The sequence below is a fragment of the Mesoplodon densirostris genome, chromosome 8 (genome assembly GCF_025265405.1).
Source record: "Mesoplodon densirostris isolate mMesDen1 chromosome 8, mMesDen1 primary haplotype, whole genome shotgun sequence".
Lineage (NCBI taxonomy): Eukaryota > Metazoa > Chordata > Mammalia > Artiodactyla > Ziphiidae > Mesoplodon > Mesoplodon densirostris.
In genome coordinates this window covers 74,342,207-74,364,506 of record NC_082668.1, presented here as the reverse complement: position 1 = coordinate 74,364,506, position 22,300 = coordinate 74,342,207, and the positions used below count along the sequence as shown (strand labels likewise).

General features: G+C 35.0%; 1 protein-coding gene across 1 annotated transcript in view; it reads right to left on the bottom strand.

Annotated features, from left to right (window-relative positions):
* The window catches only part of GALNT13 (polypeptide N-acetylgalactosaminyltransferase 13), a 477,309-nt gene that overhangs the window by 321,953 nt on the left and 133,056 nt on the right, over nucleotides 1–22,300 (bottom strand). Inside the window, exon 2 of the mRNA XM_060106387.1 lies at nucleotides 12,900–13,068. Coding sequence (XP_059962370.1) covers nucleotides 12,900–13,068 — 169 coding nt within the window. The remainder of the gene's footprint in view (nucleotides 1–12,899; nucleotides 13,069–22,300) is intronic.

The following is a 22,300-nucleotide window of genomic DNA, read 5'->3' as shown; positions in this document are numbered from 1 at the left end:
AGAGGCCAGCCAATTAAACTGACAAAAGAAAGAGGAGAAAATGCATATAAATTTTATTTTGATGTTAATGTTTTGGTTTTTATGTATATGGAGGTCTTTTAGAAAATAGAGGAAGACCCAAAAGAAGTGGTTAAACTTGGGCTGGGGTTGGGGGTCTTAGATGTCATTTTAAGAAATGGTGATGAATCATGGAAAAGACAAAGGAAAAGCTATCTGGGCTTTTAGGGGTGGTAAAATGCGGGATGGCAAATATATGGGGGAAACTAACAGAAGATAATGGTTATTTAGTAAGGTTGAGTTTATGCAGAGTCATCTCAGTGCCATGTCCATCACCAGTGATAAAGGTTATTGTTCCTTTTCTTGTTCAAGACACAGGGGTATCTTCACAAGGGAAACTTGCCTTGCTTTTAGGCAGACGAGGGAGGGAAGACAGCTTTTCCTGTGCCTGTTTTTTCTAAATTGCCTTTAGTCAAAATAATCTTCATGCCAAAGTGGTATATTTAAAGATGGCATATTCTGATCCCCTTCATACTTAACACTACTGAACTATATATTTAAAAATAGTGATGATGGTAAATTTTATGTTTTGTATAGCTTATTATAATTTTTAAAAAGTCAAAGTAATAGTTGTTAGAAAATTAAATAGATTGTCGAGGGGTAGTTCAGGTGTAAATGGAGTTATGCAGCATGCTTTCTGCCTACAGTGGTACATAAATGTGTCCCTGAAAACACACCTAGACATGTTGTAATCAACTTTCTTGTTTGAAAGGAAAGTTATAGTGAAACAGTATTATTATTTCAAACATAATAATACCTATCATCTCTATCTTCTTAAAATAAATATATATAAATGTATATATTTATGTGCATACACAAACACACAGAGATTCTTACACACCACTTCTAATTGGGGAATTGAAATTAATTTTACACATGAGCACATTACATAAATCAAAGTATTATAGAAATTATTATTATCTTCAGAGGCAAAATTTTTGCCAGCATATCAAAGTTGTAGTAATTCTCAAATTATTAAGAAAAGATGTGGAACAGAGTTCAGAAATCCAATTAATAGTCTCATTTTCTATGTCTCCTTGTGCAATCAATGCTATACTTATTGTATTTTAATTCATAGGAAAGACAATCCATATAAAGGTACACTTATGAGATTGAGCACAGAAAAAATATATACTGTGGCTTATTTCTCTTTGATGTAGTAAATAAATTCTTTGTCCTTTGAGAGCATCTTATTCAGAATTTGTATGCTACAGCTCCTTTCCACTAATATCGCAAGACCTCTAGAATCTTTTTCTCTTTATCAGCTTGCAAGTGTGAATACGTAAGAAGCAGTTATTTGTCTAGGATATAAATAGCTGAAATAAATTTCCTATTTCCTCATCTATTTCCCTGATGAAATATATTTAAATGCCAGCTGCATTATAACCTTCAAACAACTCAATACCAGAACTTGAAGTGCTATTAAATGTCTGAATACAAGTAAATGCTAAAAAACCTTAACATTTTGTTTTAATTGGCCACAGCTATTTTATAAATATTCACTCAATAATTACTGTTAATTTCTTATTCAAAAAGAATGGCAGAGTAAAGGGAGAAGCCAATTGCTTAAAAAGTTTCCTTGCTTAGTCCAAAAAAAGAAGGCTAGGACATAAAATAATTCCACAGAATAATAATGATAATGAGTCTAAAAATTTCACTAGGAACTCAGCACAATTCTATCCTTCATCATTTTTGGTGTGTTCATACGATACTATAATTTGTTGTTTATGTAAATATATTCTTTTTACTCTTCACAGTCAGGGGCTATTATATCCATTTTCTTGTTCTCAAGGCTAAACCGATATTAGGTAAATGACAGGGATTGGTTGGTTAACTAACTGATTACTTGGTTTCATCAGTGAAAGCAAACTGGGATTTAGAAAATTAATGGCTTACCCAAGATTCAGTAGGAAGCCACAGAGCCAGATCTTAAACCTCTGTGTTTTGGCTCCATACCTAGAGATTTTCCCCCTAATTATTTTAAAAAGTTCTCCACTGTAGGCTTTTTGTTCCACCTATTTGTTTTACATATAATGGAATAGAGTCATGTACGTCATTGATTATAATCATAGTCATATTGTTTTCTCTGCTTCAGAAAAGCCTAGAGGCATGGGATAACATTGGCTACAGACAGCTTTTGCAAACCAAATTGTGATTTTTGCTGGATTTCATGGAAATATAGCTCAAACACTCTTTTCAAAAATGATACAAATACACACACATGCACAAACAAACATACATCTATGCATTTGCTTAACATTTGTTCCATTGCTTTTGTGTCTTTATGGAGTTTCATATATGCATAGGTCTGCTATATTTCTAGCATTGTCTGTTTCAGGAGCCCAGTAAATATGTAACAGCTCTGTGTATCAGTAAAAGGATATTATAACATTTAGTTGCTTAAGGTCCACTCAGGTTACTCAAATGAGAGTTTCTTAAAGAGGCTTCCCCTTACTGCTCTATTCTCTATCACTTACCATTCTTCATTCTTTTATTTGTTCTAAATTCCATGAAGCAGAGACTTACTACTAGTTTGTTTACTGCTATATCCCCAGCACACAGAACAGTATTTGGCACATACCAGCATATTAGGTGCTAAAATAATGTGTTTAATATCACTTAATGGTTTTCTTTAGTTTGGTAATATATTCTCTCTCTCTTATTTAAATATTACTTGAAAACTCTTACATTGAAAACAAACAAAATGACACTTATTTACTTGCTTTTTTAAACAGAAATATTTAGGCCCAGTTTCTTAAATTCAAACTATAACAATTTACAAAATATTAGACCTGTAATAGATGAGAAACATGCTAACTAATCCCTAATGCTGATCCATCGATGCAAGTTGCTAGTCATTTTTCTCAATGTTCTGAATAGAATTTTATGACATTGTACTATTTTTTTTTTTTTTAATGGAGAACGGGCAAAGGGGAGAGAGGATTGGTTATAGCTGTCTGGAATTCTATTTATATTTATATAGATTTAACCACAAGAATCCCAGAAACTGAGGGCCTTCAAAAAAGTAAGAAATTTGGTAAGTGCTTCAGCCTTGACTGTACTTAAAATATCCAAGTACCATGATTATTTGTGATACTATCATTTTATGTCTCTCAAATAATTAAAGATAATATATAAGTGTAATATAAAATTTAATAAATATATTAAGTAAAGAAGCAAATTAATATAAAAATTTAAACATCCCTGGGGATGGACATTCTAGAACTTAACTCCAATTTGTCCTGATGTTTCATCACAATTGCCTCCATGGAAAAACATTTTTTATTTAGTTTCTTCTCTTTGAAAACATGGGGTATTTGCTTAGATTTATTCCTCTTGTAAAACAATTAATAAAGACAAACCTCAATTAAACAGGGTCAGGATATCAGAAGGGGGAGCTCTCATGCGCCGCATTGACAGTGGAGACCAACAGGAAGAAGAGAGACTCCCCTTCTTTCCCAGCAACAACTCAGCCAATGAAAAGCCATGGAATTTTTCTTCCCACCCTCCCAATTTCCTTTTCCTCTCTATAAAAGTTTCTCCCTTTCCTTGCTGTGCAGGGACTTACCTGTGGTTTGCCATGTTTGTAGGCCCTGAATTGCAATTCTCTGCTGATCTGAATAAGCACATCTTTGTTGGAGATGGCAGTCTATTTGCTTCAGGTCAAATTTTTGGTGGCTCTTTCAGGGACCAGAGGAGACTCCCTATGGCTCCAGGGCTGGGGAACAAACAGGGGAGGTACCCACAGTTGAGCCCATTGTTTCTCACTGCATTTCTCACCAGCACTGGAATTTGAAGTTTTTCCTGGATTCAGCTCACATCCTCTTTTGTTTGAAGCCCTGCAGGCTTTATTCAGGATCTATTTAACCGCTTTGTCTTTCTGGTTAAGGTTTTGTTCTGTGTGTAACTACTCCTTTGGCACTTTGGTGTGATCTTGAGATCAGACTATTTCAATTGAACCTGTCTAAAAATGCCTTTGGCTCAGTTCTTTCAGGAAGGGGCTGCTTCAGATGAAACTGTTCTGGTTTTTCAACTTTTGGCTTATTCCTTTAGAAGGGCTGTCCTCTGAAGACTGCCTAAAAAGCAAAAAAAGCCTTTAGCCTGGCTCCTCCAGGACCAATATTTTCTAAGGACTGGCTAGGACTGGCTTGCAAGCTTTTGAATTAAGCCATTTGTTCTACAAACTGTTTAAACTGTTTGAAATTTTTCTTTGCTCTAAAGGAAAAACCTCTAGGAAATGGGATCCCAGTTATCTAGCTTTTTTGAGGGTGCCTTCCCTACAGGGACTCTGGCTAATTTTATTTTTAAAACCAAGGTCCTTCCCCATGCACAATTTCTAAATAAATGTACTGACTAGACCAAAGGCAATTTAGAATCTCAATGGCCATGATGGGGAACTTCTGAAATCCCTAAATTTAATTTCCTTAAAACTGAACTGGTTCAAAAATTTCCAAAACTGACTGGAACACTTATTTCAATTGGTATTTTGAGGCTTCCCAATGTTATCAGGTATCTAAAATTGCCTCTCTGCAAAATATGATTTTAAGATTAACTAAGGCAAACAAATGAGTAAAGAGAGAAACAATGGCTCCCAAAGCCCCAGGCTCTCCTTCCTTGGCTTCTTTGTATTAGGCTCTGCTTCTAGTCCCATCTTGTCTCGATTGCTCTTCTCCTCATGTCCAGACTCCACCTTTGGTGCCATCTTCCTCCATCCATTCTACGCTGCCTCCAATATACCCTCAATTCCCCCATACTTAATTTTCTTGACAATCTTTCCCTTTTCTCTGAAACTCTCCCCACTCCCTTTTCCTCTTAAAGTTGTCAGAACATGTGCCTTTAAAATTAAGCTTTCTGAGGTTCCAGAGGCTAAACCCTTAGGTTCTTATCTTCCCTTGACTAAAGCTGAACTAGGAGCCATAGTCAAAGATTTTCCCAAAGTAACCAAAGATTCTCTCGGATGGTGGAGAAATTTATTATAGTCATTCAAACTTATCACCCTGGTTTCTCTGACCTATATCAGCTAGATCATATGCTTGTCAATTAAGGTCAGGTCTAGTATTGGATGAAAAACACTAATTGGGAAAGTTCTTCAAGGTCACTAGAATTATAACTAGGAGAACAGCCCACTAACTTATTACATGATCAGTCTCAGGCAATTGCTAGATGATGTCATTGAGCAATTCCTAGAGTTTTTCCAAAGCCTGTTGATTAGAAAAAAATTCAGGCTTGCACATAAAAATATGTTGAACCTGTTCGTGATTTTTTATTATTGAATTCAGATTGTTTTTTAAAGAAAATTCTGGTCTTCCTTCAGCTGTTGATTCCATCCGAGTAGCTCTTAACTCTAGTTTATTAGTGGGCTGAACTGGGACCCCTTCCTTCTAATAAAAAGGACCCAGATGGAATGGGAAACTATGTCCACTCCACATTTACTTAATCTGGAAAGTAGCTCTCTTACTCTAGATGAGTAACCTCCAGAGAAGGCCACCAAATTCTTCATCTTCAACTCCAGCAAATGGAAGCTCCTACACAAAACCAAAACCCTCTAGTTTCTGCTATTAATGCAAAGAGCCAGGACACTGGAAAAGAGACTATTACAAATTTAAGCACTTCAGGCACCTTTAGCCCTCTAACCAGCCTTCCGAACGTCCTTATTCTCAATGACAGGGTTCTGGGGATCTACAGGGGTTCTTCCCAGTTCTCCCTCCTTACTGACTTGGAGAAACATTTCTTCTGATTGGGGATGAATCTCTTCCCATCCTAAATGACACTGCAGCCACATGCCTAGTGCTCAACCCCACTACTATAAAGCAACCCCTCCCTCTGAGTACTAAAATAGTTCAAATAGTGGGGATTTCTAATGAACCTCAAGAGGTTCTTGTCTCTGAACCTGTTCCCTTTTGTTTAGGTCCTTTGAGAGATGCCCACTCTTTTATCCTTAGTTCCTCTGCCCTTATTCACTTATTAAGCTGAGGCTTAGAGAAGCATCATGCCAGAATTTCTTTTTCCCAGAGGGGAAATAATTCTAGAAATTGACAGTAGTCATCAAAGTAATCCCCAGGTGAATTAAATAGCCCTTTGACATCTTTTTTTTGTTCCTACTCTGATGGTACTAAAGCAGATTCTGAGAACACTGGTCACTTGCCCCTACTGAATCAACTACCGCTTTCCATATGGGCAAAATCTCCAACTGATGTGACAAAATTCACAGCGCACCTCCAGTCAAAATTCAATTAGATACCTCAAAACCTCTTCCCAGAATTAATCAATATCCTATAAGTAAAGAAGCCCTTCAAGGCATAAAGTCCATAACAGAAGATTACGTGGCTCAAGGACTCATTATCCCTTGTACTAGCCCCTGTAACACTCCCATTTTACTGGTGAGAACACCTAAGGGCTGAGGGTAGAGGTTTGTCCAGGACCTCAGGGCAATAAACAACATTGTTATCCCTGGACACCCTATTGTTCCTAACCCTCATACCTTATTAACATCCATTCCCACTGGAAGTAAATTCTTTAATGTAATTGATTTATGCAATTTATTTTTAGTATTCCAGATGATGAAGCTAGCCAGTACTTATTGCCTTCACTTGGGAAGAAAAAACAATTCACCTGGGCAGTAATGCCTTAGGTTTTACTGAGAGTCCTTTTTATTTCTTGCAAATCCTGAAGGCGGATCTGGATGACATCAAGTTCCCTAGAGGTTCTACTCTGTTGCAATATCTAGATGATTTGTTTCTTTACTCTCTTTCTCAAGTCCCCTCACAGGAAGACAGCATCCGCTTGTTAAAGCCTTCGGTCTTAAAGGGACATAAGTTCACCAAAGGAAAATTGCAGTTTGGCCAAACCCAGGTTTGATATTTTCTTCTTTTTCTTTTTTTTTTTTTTAATTTTTGGCTGCATTGGGTCTTCGTTGCTGCACGCGGGCTTTCTTTAGTTGTGGCGAGTGGGGGCTGCTCTTCGTTGCGGTGCATGGGCTTCTCACTGCAGTGGCTTCTCTTGCTGCAGGGCACAGACTCTAGGTGCGCAAGCTTCAGTAGTTGTGGCACGCAGGCTCAGTAGTAGCAGCTCACAGGCTCTAGTGCACAGGCTCAGTAGTTGTGGCACACAGGTTTAGTTGCTCCGTGGCATGTGTGATCTTCCCAGACCAGGGCTTGAACCCATGTCCCCTGCATTGGCAGGCAGATTCTTAACCACTGTGTCACCAGAGAATTCCCCCAGGTTTGATATTTAGGGCCTATGCTATCAAAAACAGGGCTCTACCTAGATCCACAGAGACATCTTGGTATCCTAAGTTTCCCCCAAACCAAAAGTAAGCACCAACTGTGAGGTTTCCTTGGGCTACTTGATTCTTGCCAAAATCGGATTTGAAATTTCTCTCTCATGACCAAACCTCTGCATGTTTTACTCAACAATAACAACCCCAACCCAATTTTATCCAGTTTTATGGAAAGGACTGGAAGACACAGCTTTCAAGGCCCTAAAGGAGAGTTTGATGAAGCAACCTGTCCTTGGGCATCCCAATTATCAGATTCCTTTCTCCTTTTTGTATATGAAAAGGAAGGGAATGACCTTGGGGTACTCACCCAAAAATATGGAGACCACCATTGACTCATAAGGTATTATAGCCAGCAATGAGACCCTGTGACACCGGGATACCTGTCTTGCCTTAGTGCCATATCAACCACTGCCTTTTTGGTTAAAGCCACCAAGAAAACTTGTGGAATTCCCTTTAACTATTTTTGTACCTGAGGCATTAGAAGCTCTCCTGAATTCTCACCACATTCAATATTTCTCTGCCAGCCGTCTTACCTCCTATGAAGTCCTTTTGTTAACTGCCCCTCACATAACTCTTTTCTGTTATAATAACCTTAAGCTGGCTACTCTTTTCCCCTCCATCACCCACAAAGTTCCTCATGACTACATAACACTGATGGACCACCTCCTGGGCTCCTCATAATGATATATCAGAAATTCCATTAGGTAATGTTGCCTTCTGAAGGTTCACCAATGGTTCTTATTTTAAAGGTGACAATGGCAAATAGTGCTCTGAGTAGGCTATCATAATTTGTTTTGATGTTGTTGAGGCAGCATCTTTATCTGTGGCTACTTCAGCTCAACAGGCTGAATTACACACTCTTACCTGGGCTTGAACTTTAGCCAGGGACAAAACTGTTTATACCGACAGTAGATAGGCTTTTGAAGTAGCTCATGATTTTGGAATGTTGTGGAAGCAACATTGCCACAACATCCTTATTTCCAGTGGAAATAACATTAAAAATGGCCCTTATGTTCAGGAATTATTGTGCACAATAATGTTACCTGCCATTTTAGCTATTATTAAGATTCTGGGATATTCTAAACTTGAAATCTCTGGACGCTAAGAGAAATTACCTTGCTGATATTTCTGCAAGGAATGTTGTCCTTAAAGGGACCAACAGCATCCAAACCTCTGTCATGGTCCAAAAGGTATTTCCAAATTATCCAAATGATAATTTAGAAAAACTGGCTAGAGAGGTCCAACAATTGGCCTCAGAAAAGGAAAAACAAGATTGGAAATTCAATTATTTTTGGTTTGATAAAAAGAGAAAGCTCTGGTTTGAACCAAATAACAATGCAGTCCTACCTGAGACTCTAAAATGCTCACTCCTCACTACTACATGTGCATTAAACCATTGATCTAGTGACAAAAGTGATAACCTTCATGAATCAATATTGGTGGGGAAACATTAACAGGGCCACAGAAAGTGCCTGCCTCACTTGTCCCACTTGTCCAAAGTGCAGCCCAGGGAAATCTGTTCCTACTGCTCCCAGACATTTTAAACTGCCAAATGGACCATTTGAAGTCTAGAAACTGGATTTCATACAACTTCCTCTGTCTAATGGATATAAATATGTTTCAGTCACAGTCTATATGCCTTCACCGTGGACTGAAACCTTCCCTTGCAGACCACTGACTGCCTATTCTGTGGCTAAAGTTGGGAAAGATTATTCCTTCCCGGAAGAAGTCTTCTTGAGTTTCATAGTGTTCGAGTAACCCATTTTACTGGCCAGGTGCTTTGCCAAGTCTTTGTTGTTTGGATGGTTTTACAGCACTGTTACTGGTGTGGATTGTTGCCTCAATCCTCTGGTTTAGAAGAACACACTCAGTGTATCATTAAGACTCAACTGGCAAAATTTGTAGAGGCTCTCCAAATAGGTTGGCCAGAAGCACTGTGGTTGGTCCTTCTATATCTCAGATTCACCCCTTTTGAACTCATAAACTCTCACCCTTTGAGATAGTGATAGAACATCAGTGCACTTGGCTCTTGCTTCTTTTGACCCACAACTGCTAGAAGGAAAGACCCTCCAATATTGCAAAGACCTAATTCATTTTATTAAAAACCACTCTGAGTTTTTGTAAAGCAATCTGTTCATAGTGCACCCTTGCGAGACAAAGACCTCAAGCATCATACCTTGCAACCTGAGATTTTTTTCTATTGAAAAAGACACTTCCAGAAGTACTCTCTTCAACCTTGCTGGAAAGGTCACTATCAGGTTACTGCTAAGCAACCCTTGTGCCACCAAACCCCAAGGAATAGACTCTTGGATTTCCATGACTCACCTAAAAAAGAGCGCCAAGCACTGACTGGACCTGCACATAATTTGGTGGCCTAAAAGTAAAAAAAAAATCCCAGTATTGGAGGAGAGGACATCTGATGAGACAGTTTACCCAAGATATCCAGAACAGGTTTGTTGGAAGTTTGTTGCTAAACCTTTGATAATGATATAACACATCAGATAATCTCCAGTTTCTATGATCTTGACAACATAGAGACTTTAAATAATAATGCCTGAGAGTTCTCCCTCCTAACCCTCCTTGTTACCTGAATATGACTTTAACAGGTTTCTAATCTGAGCAATTTCCCTCCGACATGAGACACCACCCAGGATAGATCCTTCCTGACATTGAGGGACAAAAAGCCACTGAAGCCTGAAAACCTGACTCTTGATCAGCTATGCTTTTAGAGAAAGATCATGATCAAAAGAGGGATATGTAAAAAAATTAATAAACAGAAACCTCAATTAAATAGAGTTTGGGCATCAGAAAGGGGAGTCTCATACCCTGCAAGAATAGCAGAGCCCAGCTGGACAAAGAAAGACTTCTTTCCTGGCAAGAACTCAGCCAATGAAATGCCATGGACTCTTTGTTTACTACAGCCCTCCCAACTTCCTTTTTCACTCTATAAAAGACTTCTCCTTCCCTTGCTGTGTGGGGTCTTGCATGTGGCTTGCCATGGTCACAGACCCTGAACTGCAATTCTCTGCTGATCCTAGATAAACCCATTTTTGCTGGAGAAATATCTGGCAGTCTATTTGTTTCAGGTCAGCACTCTGAACACATCTTCAAATATTTGTAGATTGATATTAAAGCCAAACACAATAGTAAAGTATTTGGACAATTTTCTGAATGCAGTCATAAAATATGCTGAGAACAGGGAGATCAGCTCGGTGATTTGTGACCGCCTGGAGGGGTGGGATAGGGAAGGTGGGAGGGAGGGAGACGCAAGAGGGAAGGGATGTGGGAACAGATATATATGTATGACTGATTCACTTTGTTATAAAGCAGAAACTAATAAAAAAAATATGCTGAGATATTTTAATGAATTCACAGTTTGGGCAGTTCAGACCCTTTCTAAATAAATATCAACTCAAGTTTTGACTAAAATAAGATCTTTTAAAACTAATTATTTATAAATCCCATCTTTTTATATCTTGATATTTCAGTCATCACTGAGGCTAGCTTTATGTGTCATCTCATGAGATGTCCCTATCCAAACACTGAACTGTAATACCAAAATTGGAAAAAATATAGTTTTCTACATCAAATGAGTATTAACAGCTTTTTACATCTTTTAAATAAGTTTGGATATCTGATTCATGGTGTGTTTCTCAACATTAGTTGTTCCCAGGCAGTCACACAATTGAGTCATTCAAGATGACTTGCAAATGTCCTCAGTGAACTTCACACACTTTATGATTTGTCTAGGAATTGTAGATGGTATTTCTTTCTTTCTTTCTTTTTTTTTTCTAATTGCATACACTGTGATGTCATAAAAATAAAACAGAAAATGATTTATTTCACTACTATTATTTGCAAAATCTCAAAATTCAAACAATAATATCTACAGTAGGTATGGCATTTTTTTATAGTTTTTATACTGAGATTTGAATCCTACATTTTTTAAATGTTGAATTGTTCCATAGTTTAAGACTTAAGTCTTCAAGTACTTAATACACTCAGTAATTCTTAAAACAAGTAATACCACTGGACACAAATATTTTAAATGGAAGCTCAATAATGATGTTACTTCTTTTTTTCTTTTGTGATGGCTCTGTATTAAAATAGTTCTTACCTTAATTTTATACCAGATCTGATATAAAATTTAATGTTATATGTTCTGATAGTTGAAAATGACGATTTAAAAAAATTTGAAATAGTGTGTACATGGTTTTCCTGAACACATAAGTATCACATTTTCCCATTTTATCACAACATAGCATAAAAAACAAGGTAATAAATGCAACATTATAACATTATGAACTCAGCATATAAAATGCTCAAAAATACGTAGAAGAATATGCTCACTGTATATCTTTAAAAATTCAAATGTATCTACACATACAGAAATACACACATACAAGTAAGGACAGAACTACCTGTAAAATTATTTAGGCCTCTGGAATGCAAAAATATTAAATTTGATGCTTAAGCTATTTGCTAGGAACCAAAAATATCCATAATATGTAGTTACTTGTGGTTTTGTTGAGAGAGACATTTCAAAAGCATACAGGGGTATACAAAACCAGTTACTTAGCTATCAAATGAACCTTCTGACAACCCAGGCCAGCATCTCAACAAGGCTTGGATTAATTTATTTTGATCTTATTTGAAGTAATTCAGAAAGGAAAAAAAATCATGTTTAGTAAATATGTTAATGTCACCATCGCACTAATGTAATATAACCCATTATATGTAGCAAACTTTGTATGTATCAACTATGTATAAGCCATTACATGTCTAAAAGAACAACTTCGTTTTAAATAGACGTGTGCTCTGGAGGATATTTGTAAACTTGGAGATTTTCTAAAAACTGAGGACATACCTTTTCTAAGTGCCAAGAGTTTTCTTTATAAGGACTATATACAAGGATGACAACACTGCCACTAAATATTCTGATTTTTATTACCTCCATTTAAAATATGTTCAACTGTCTAGAGCACGGCTTACAGTTAATCACATAAGTGTTGAATTCTTCAACATAATTTTTCATGCAGTATTATTATTTCCAAGTGAGTATTTCCTCCATGGCTGATAACTGAGCTTTCTAATTATATCAATAAATAGCATCATAAATTGCTAAAGAGCCCACAATAATAATTTTAAAGGGTCAAAGAATCACACAGGCAGTTGGCTATTTTTATGCTGGAATAGCAAAGCGTATAGTTTTTCAAAGCAAAGTATAAGGGCTTTTTATACAGGCAAGAAAATAATTTATCAAAGATCATGTTTGCTCTATTTTTAGCAAGATAAAGCAAAGCAAAACAAAAAGACGTCTCATGAAGGAAAAAACCTGTTAGGTTTGTGTATTCTGCAATGTCTTTGCAAGTAACATATTTTGCTCTGCCAGAGAAAGACAGTTCACATCTCTCATCATAGCATGGTTAATTCCTGCTATGGCAAAGGTATTCAGAACCATATAGCTCTAGATTTCAAATAATCTGAGTTAATTGAAGTTCTGAGATATTCTGAAATTTGGGGATTGCTAATATATAAGATTATAAAACAAATGTAAACTCACCCTTCTAATCTTACATCCGGCAAACTTCTGTTAAGGGCAATCAAATCGCTGGCCATAAGGTTAAATTGATTGATTTTAAACAGTTCTTTCATTTTCTCCTGGTCATCTTTAGGAATCAGCACAGCCCTTCCCATTTCTCCTGGCCCTTCTTGGTTTCTTGAAATAACAGCTGTAAGACACACACAGGTACACACATACATAAAACATACAGATAATGAACTGAAAATATAAACTCATGTGTTGGATTAGATTCTAAAGGGTATCACTTATAAACTGGCTTAATGATAAAATCATCAAATCTTTATTGCCACTTACAAACCATGCACTACACTACAGAAACAACTTATTTTAATTCTTTAACTCAATGCTGCATGTTGTCCTTCAAGTCTATCACATATCATATGATCTGACTAATCATTAAGACTTAATAATTAAGCAACACAAAACACCAAAACTTAAAACTTCTCTTTCATGTTTTTTAATACACTTATTAGAGAGGGATGAAGTTGAGCTCTGGGCAGACTAAGTTGTGCAAAATGATAAAAGAGAAATTTAAAAAATTTACCAAGATTAATTTATTTTTACATCCACTTAAATATTTTGGTATTTCAAATATCTACTGCCATTATATCTTTATAAAAGCAAGTAAGGTTGGCAACACTTTATCCCCATCAGAATTTGATTTCTTTGTCAAATCATTTTCAAATAAGTGAAAAGAACTTTCATAGCAGTGACATATAATTTTAAATGTCAAGTTGGATTTGGAGGCTATGTGTTCCATGACTGGAATTTCAGAGCAATATTCTGGGCTGGACTGTTTTTATTAAGAGCACTCAGGATTCTATACAAGCTAATGTTCTTGCCATTTCCTCCAAGTTATCACCACACAAATGTCCCTTCTAGCTATAAAATACATGGTTCAGAGGCTTCTCTGGTGGCACAGTGGTTGAGAGTCCGCCTGCCGATGCAGGGGACATGGGTTCGTGCCCCGATCTGGGAGGATCCCACATGCCGTGGAGCAGCTGGGCCCGTGAGCCATGGCCGCTGAGCCTGTGCTCCGCAAGGGGAGAGGCCACAACAGTGAGAGGCCCGCATACCACACACACACACACACACAAAATACATGGCTCAATGTGTGTGTGTGTAGGCACACACATGCATGCATATGTCTCTATGTATGTTAACATAGAGTAATAAGACAAGGTTCGTTAATCCTAATGTCCCCTTAACTTACTTTTCATAATGATATTAAATTAGGTTACCATGAAAAAAACATAGTTCTAGTCTTGACTCTTCCAATGTTTTGCTGTATTATAGCACCTAACACATTAATCTTACTGAGTTTAATTTCCATATACTTTAAAGGGCAAATATTTGGACCCAGATTACCTTAAAATGTATTGAAAAATTAAAGAATATTAAAAAACTAAAACTAGAAATACCATATGATCCAGCAATTCCACTCCTGGGTATATATCCAGAAAAAACTAAAACAGTAATTTGAAAAGATACATGCGCTGTACCTCAATGTTCATTGCAGCACTACGTATAAGAGCCAAGATATGGAAGCAACTCAAGTGCCCATAAACAGATGACTGGATTAAGAAGATGTGGCAAGCATATATATATATATATATATATATATATATATATATACACATATATATATGTGTATATATATGTATAGAATATTACTCAGCCATAAAAAAGAATGAAATATTGCCATTTGCAGCAATGTGGATAGACCTAGAGAATAGTATGCTTAGTGAAATAGGACCGACAGAAAAAGATGAATACTATATGATATTACTCATATGTGGGATCTAAAAAATAATACAAATGAGTGTACATACTAAACAGAAACAGACTCATAGACATAGTAAACTTACTATGTTTACTTACTATGTTTACTACTTACCCTACAAATTTAGAGTTACCAAAAGGGAAAGGGAGGGGGAGAGAGACAAATTAGGGGTATGAGATTAACAGATACCAACTACTATGCATAAAATAGGTAAGCAAAAAGGATTTACTGTAGAGCACAGGGAATGATACCCAATATCTTGTAATAACCTAAAATGGAATATAATCTGCAAAAAAAAAAAACTGAATCACTATGCTGGATACCTGAAACTAACACAATTTTGTAAGTCAACTATACTTCAATACAAAATTAAAGGATAAAAAGCATGCGAAAATAATCCATAAATTACAGCATTTCATAGAATATAAATTCTAATGTAATATAAGAATATGGTCAAAATTAGGGTAGAACACAATAAGGAGACTTTCCTCTGATTTGACCATAATTATAAAACATCAAAACTGATATTACCAGTACTAATATACAATGGGTCTTCCAGTAGATTATTTTCTGTGAAAGGTTATTCTGACTTTGGAATGGCAGGAGTCAAACTATAAAAGAGATTTAGGCATCTCTGGGGAACTTCAGATACGGGTATCATGAAGGTAATTAGCCTGTAAATCCTCTTATATGTAGAAAAATGGTAAGAATCAGGAAATTTTTAAATGGAAAAGATATATGTATTCAACCTCAAACTATTAAAGAAAGTTATCTTAAAGCTTATGAAGACTCTCATTCACTTTAAGAAGCAAAAATAGAAATGATGGCAGGAATTTTATGAAAAAGCATGTTTTGTTCAATTTATGAATTAGAATTCTAACAGTAATATGTTCCCTCAGGAGTTAGTAAGCCTATTGTCCCTGAAATCAGATGGAGTTGTTGGCGTTGGCTTTGGGTGAATTTGTGCTGCTGGTGAGATGCTGGACTTAGATAGGGCTTAAAGTACTTTTCATTTCTAGGATTTCTTTAAGTTTTGATTCCATAGAAATTGTTAAAAAGAATTTTTATGGTTTCCATAGGAGTCTTTCTAATTCTGAAGTAAAGGACGTGATCAGGCTATATAATACTACCCACTGACCATAGATATTTTATGTATGTGTCTGTATCTATATCTATCTAGAAGGAAATAGATTCTCAATCTAGACTTGTAGAGATAGATAGATAGATAGGTAGATGATAGATATTTTACATATTCTGGTCTGTAACCTTAATGTCAGAAAATATAGGATTAACTTTTTTCTGGGAAAAAGAATTTTTGATTTTTGATACATTAAAGAGAGCTTAAAGAATTTGAGGTTAAAATAATTAGAATTTTTAGAAATTAAGAAAGCAATTCATTCACCATTCACAGTTCTTTAAAATGTCCTCTATAAATTCCAACAAAAACACCTTACATTGCAGAGAAAGGACTAGCATCAATGCAATGCTACCAAGACTACGAAATAGATAGGAATGACTTTTACGCTATGTAGAAAAACCATGGAGCTCAACTCCATCATTGTAGAGAATGAAGATCAAGTTATAGCACATTGAAATATTTGTTTTTTGTAATATATTCAAATCTGTGACAATTTCCTTTGCTTAGCATTTTGAAAATTATAGTTTTGTCAGTGGTATGGTAGACTAAGTATATCATTTTGTAGTGTTATCAACAAAAATAAAATTCATAAACAATATCCATACACTTAGAACTAGTTTGCAAGCATATATAATCATTCTCCTTAATTATTCTCAGCTTCTTAGTGAAGAATAGATGACAACTTAATGTGTATCAGGTTAAGTGTCTCCTCCCCAAAGTTAAATATACTTTTCTATAATAGCCTCTAATCAATGCATATTTGACATTTTACAAAACGTTTTGTCTTATACATGAGCAGACCTATCGGTATTTTTCACCTTGCTCAAGGAAAAAATGCTAAGTGATTATAACGCGGAACCAGCCTTTTTCTTTTCCTGGCTCTTACCTGGCAGAATACATATTGCTAGAAGAAGCAGGTTGTTTTTTTTTTTTATTCAAATAATATAAATAGGAAATAGAAAAGATTGTGCAGTTTAGTATGTAGTTTATCTCTGACTGCCAGTACCTTTAAATAGCAACTTTTATTTTTTTCTCACCTGTTTATTTCTCTCCTCTACATAGTTTAAAGAAAAAGAAAATCCACCCACACACCTACAAGATACCATGCTCCTCCACAGCCAAAGTAAAAAAACAGAAAGAAAAGTCATCGAAGTTTTGGTGTTACTTTTCCACTCTTAATAGGCAAGTATGATGGAGAAGGCAACTAAATCTACATTATACCTTGACTATTGATTTAAATATGGATGGAAATGTCCCAATTTCAAATCTGGTTTGGACTGTAAAAATAAATTAATATACTATGCTGGAAGGTATTTTCTTCCTAATTATATGGTTAAATAATTTAAAATGATAGATAATTTGACTCAAAATGACATTATAAAACTTGTTGAAATATAAAAGCAGAATCATTATATATATGTACATATATATAACATATATCTTTCATTTTTTTTAACATAGTGCATACTGTATAGATTAAATGAGATTTATTTTTATCATAGAATTCCCATTGATAAAATGATGGCCAACAAAATATAAATAAACCAACTGATCAGTCTGCCAAAACAAACACTACATATTAATTGCATTATTGGCTTATGTACATTATGAACACTTTTTCAGTTGCAGAAATATCCCATTAACAATAAGCACTGTCTATTTGAAAAAAGAGAGATAAGACAGTTTATATTTAAAAACAAACTAGAGTAAAATAAAATTTAGGTCATTTTAAAGTAAAGATTTTATTATGTTAAAGAACACAGTAATATATGATGCATATTGGTAAAAGCATGACATTGGATCAAAATCTAAATGTTATCCCATCTGCCATACTTTCCAAAAAATTACCTCAAATTATATTTCTATCTTCAGATCTACTCAGTTGTTAATTTCTGTGTATTTGCCATTAAAATCTTTCTTTTCAATGGTACTGCAGCTCTTCTTTAATTTTCATCTCTTCCAAATCGTCAATTTAAATAAATTTAAAACCTTGACTTTTAATCTCTCTCATCTTTGAATATTCATACTTCATTGCTAATAAATCAGTTTCCCTAAGACAATGCTGTTTGCCTTGTCAATCATAAACAAGTCTGCAGTGGAGTTAGAAGATGAGGAAATCACACTAGCCCTTGGATCACCATCCAAACCATTTTGCCTTCCACTCAGTGTTCCGTGGGCCATGCTCTTTTGCAAATCTACAGACCCTGAGTTTATAAAGAATAATTCTTGTTAAAGTAAAGGAACTCCATATATCTTTACTTTGGCCCATTTGTATTAGAAACAATGATAGACTTCAAATATCAATATTATAATACAGAGCTTTATATATATATATATATATATATATATAAAAGAAAATTCATTCTATTTAATGTGGGAATAAATGGCAATTCATTTGCTACACTTTTGAAAAAAACTATGCATTTTTATAAATCTGATACATCTGTCAATAATACTTCTTAAAAAATTTTAACATGGCCATATGTGGTGTTCTGGTTTCTGCCCATTACATTTCAGTAACTAGATTTTTATGCAGCAAGAATGTTGCAAATAGCAAGCTCCAATGGGATAAAGTCCAGCAGATATTAGCTACTATTTCCCAGTAGGGTGGTACCCCTTTTTAGATATTAATAAGGCAGCATTTTCCACCAGCTAAGTGAGAGATCATTCACAGGACCAAGGGAACACTAATTTCCAAAACTGTCTTTTACTTATTTTTTAAATCAAAAATATATTCTTTTTATTATATATAAAAATAATACATGCTCATTTAAAAGAAAGAATAAAGAAAGAGAGAAAGGGGGAGGAAGGAAGGGAGACAGAGAGAAAGAGGTAGGTAGCCACGATGAAAAAAAAGTGAAAAATCAGTTAAACTTCTGCTTGAATGGTCAACTTTAATTTATTCAGAAACATACTTATGTATTTAAAATATGATCATTCATGCATGCTGAATTTTATCACTTCATTTATCATTATCATACATATTTGTTTTTATCATTTAAAAAGCAATTGTGAAAGTCTACCCAAATAAATATGTGAATCCATACCTACCTTATAATGGCTGCAAAATATAGCATAACATGGCTCTACCATGATTTATTTAACTAATTCTTTGTCTTTGAACATTTATGTTGTTTCCATAATCTCTATTATAAATGATGATTCAATTAATTTTCTTCCCTAGTCTACATCTTTAAAAATTTGTTTAAGAATTTGTTTTGAAAATATGGTGGAAATTTAATGAGGAAATTACAGATTAACCATGCTATAATATAATTATTGTTTATCTCATCTTTTTTGACTTTCCTTCTGATATTCCTCTGGCTAGGAATTTCCTCCTATGTCTGATGACTGAAATAATCCCCGTTCACCAATTTCAACTTTCAGATAAGGTAAACTCTCTCTCTTCTCTGTTTTTATAGCTCTTTTACTTTATTCCATTACACCTTTTATAATACTCCATTACCACTATCTGTTTACATGTAATGGCAGAGAGTCTAACTAGTGAACTGTCCCATTTTACTTCCTCCTGGATACACAGATATACAACATTCCTCAGCCTCCCCTACATTTAAGTGTGGTTTTATAACTGAGACTAGAAATGCTATGGGCCTGGCCAATAACAATTTCCCATGTGCAATTCTCCATGCTCTTTCCTTGGCTCTAGCAACTTTGGAAGCCACGTGTTGAAAACGGCAGAGTCATCATAAGGAGGTAGTAACATAGATGCCTGAATCACCGCCTGGAGGACAGCCACCAGCTGATCAGGTATGCCCACTGCATACTTTATATGAGAGCAAAAACACTTTATTTTACTAAACCATTGGGACTGCAGACCTATCTGTTATACCTGATAGTGTTATTTTTATTAGAGCACTTTTTTCTTTCCCCTTTGGTCTATGAAGACTCACCAATGTATTCTGCCTCAACTTTGACTCAGCTCAGTGCCTGACACCATTCATTCAATCAGTGAATAAGTTCAAAAAAGTAGAAGGAAACTTTGAGACAATCTAGTTCTATAGAGAGACTGATGAACAGAGCAATTAAAGTAGAGGTTTTTCCCACCTCAAATATGTATAAAATGATCCATGTGGTATTTAAAAAAAAGTAAAATCTCTGCTTCATACCTATTTTTTATATTAAAAATTAGTCCTCATTAGTATTTAATATTTAGGTTGAGAATAAAATATGTACGCATAATAAATAAATTTAGATACGTTAATACAAGCTGAAAAATTTCTACAGATAGTGGCACACAATTAAAATGTATGAAGACTATGGCCTTAAGAGGTTTTAATTAGATCACAAATCAGAACCTAAGCAGATAGTTAAAGAAACCATTTAAATAAAGTGGAGTATGCAATTAATCTATTTCAGACCCCAATGGTAATTTTTAATAAAAATAGTAGTTTGTGTAACTATTACAAATGGTTCTCAATAATAACTCAATACAAAGTATGGCTGCTTAAATACTGGCAGCTATTAGCCTTACAATAATGGACTTTTCTTTCTTGTCCATAATTTCTTCTTTTGTAAAATATTTAAATAACTTCACAGTGTTATATAACTGGAAGTTATATGCCAATGCATATATGTACTACAGTAGATGCCCATATCACACATTCCTGTAATATTCTATAAAAGAAAATGAAACATAGCTTATAAATTATGACTCAGAAATCTTTTATAAAAATATATTCTGGGCCTCCCTGGTGGTGCAGTGGTTGAGAATCCGCCTGCCGATGCAGGGGATACGGGTTCGTGCCCCGGTCTGGGAGGATCCCATATGCCGCGGAGCGGCTGGGCCCGTGAGCCATGGCCGCTGAGCCTGCGCATCCGGAGCCTGCGCGTCCGGAGCCTGTGCTCCGCAACGGGAGAGGCCACAACAGTGAGAGGCCCGCATACCGAAAAAAAAAAAATATATATATATATATATATATATATATATATATATTCTAAGGAAATATGGATATGCCCCAAATTTTACTGGCATAGATAATTAAAGTAATATTATGTGTTCTTACATGCAAGAAAAAAATAAATGTATATTTTCTCCCTCTCCATGTAGATACTATATACTACATATATATTATACTAAATACTAAATATACTACATTTTAAATACAATATAAATCGTGTTATATCTACATACAGAAAACAAAGTAATTAAAATTATGCTACAGAAAAATATTTAATTATGTAGATGTTCATATTATACTTAAGTGAAAAAAGAGGTCATGAAACAATACTAAAAAATAAGCCCATTTCTTAAAAAAAACGTTATATGATGTATAAACTTACATCACCAATGGAGACTTGCAGTGGTTTCTTAGATTAGAACTTTTACATTCTTTCTTTAGCATCATCTGTATTGTTTAAATCAGTTCAACTGTACTTAATAAGGGGATTTCAGCTGCATATTAACCAAAACTCTGGTTTCAGTGATGATGGATATAACGTGGCTTTTACAGTGATAGATACAGAAGGTGAAGTTAGTGGATGTTGGGGGAATGAAAAAGAAGGGATCAGTGTTGAGTGGAGTTCCTGAAAGAAGGAAAGCTACTTAATGTACCTAAGATGACGAGCAGGTAGAAGAGTATCATAAAGAATTATGGTTTGTTTTAGCAGGAAAGTTCTCACAGGAGCTTCACTATAATTTACAGATAAGGAAATTATAGGAGCTTCACTATAATTTACAGATAAGGAAATTATAGGAGTTTCACTATAATTTACAGATAAGGAAAACTATTTAAGTAAGGACAGATAGCAAAGTTCTTGGTTCCTCTTTTATGAAAAAGCAAATTTCTATATTAGTATAAAATTTTTTCACTCTCCTTTCACAATCGTCCTTACAAAACCCTCTACATGTCTATTAAAGCCACTGCTATTCTTCTGTACATTAAGAGGTTGTTTGGCACCTGTTACAGTCATAAATATTTCCTGGAAACAATGGACCCAACTTTTAAAATGTTCACTAAGGTAATATAATAATGCTGAAACATGGAATTATTTCCTTCTGCATTAAGAATGAGATTCCTCATTGAAAGTATTGAAAAGGTCCTCAGCTTGCAATGGCTCTAGTAATAACCTTAGTCTCAGCTTTAAATAGGAAATCTCCCCATCCCCCAACTTCTGCCTACACTGCCAAAAAAAAAAAAAAGTTGTTTTTTGGAAGCAAAACACGAATTTTGTCTTCAAGATGCATAGGGAAGCCCTTTGTAAGGAGACAGCGTAGTGGAACAATGGCCATTTTAAAGAAGTCCCTAACATAACCCAACACTACAAATTATTCCTAAAATACACAGTAATAAACTCTCAGCATTTGATATATCATACACATATGATTCATCAAGTTTGCAAAAATATACCCACTTTAGCCAAAAAAAAGCACTGCATTCATTGACTGTACATCTAATTGAGGTAGTAGATATATATTTTTAAAATAATTTCTGAATGTAA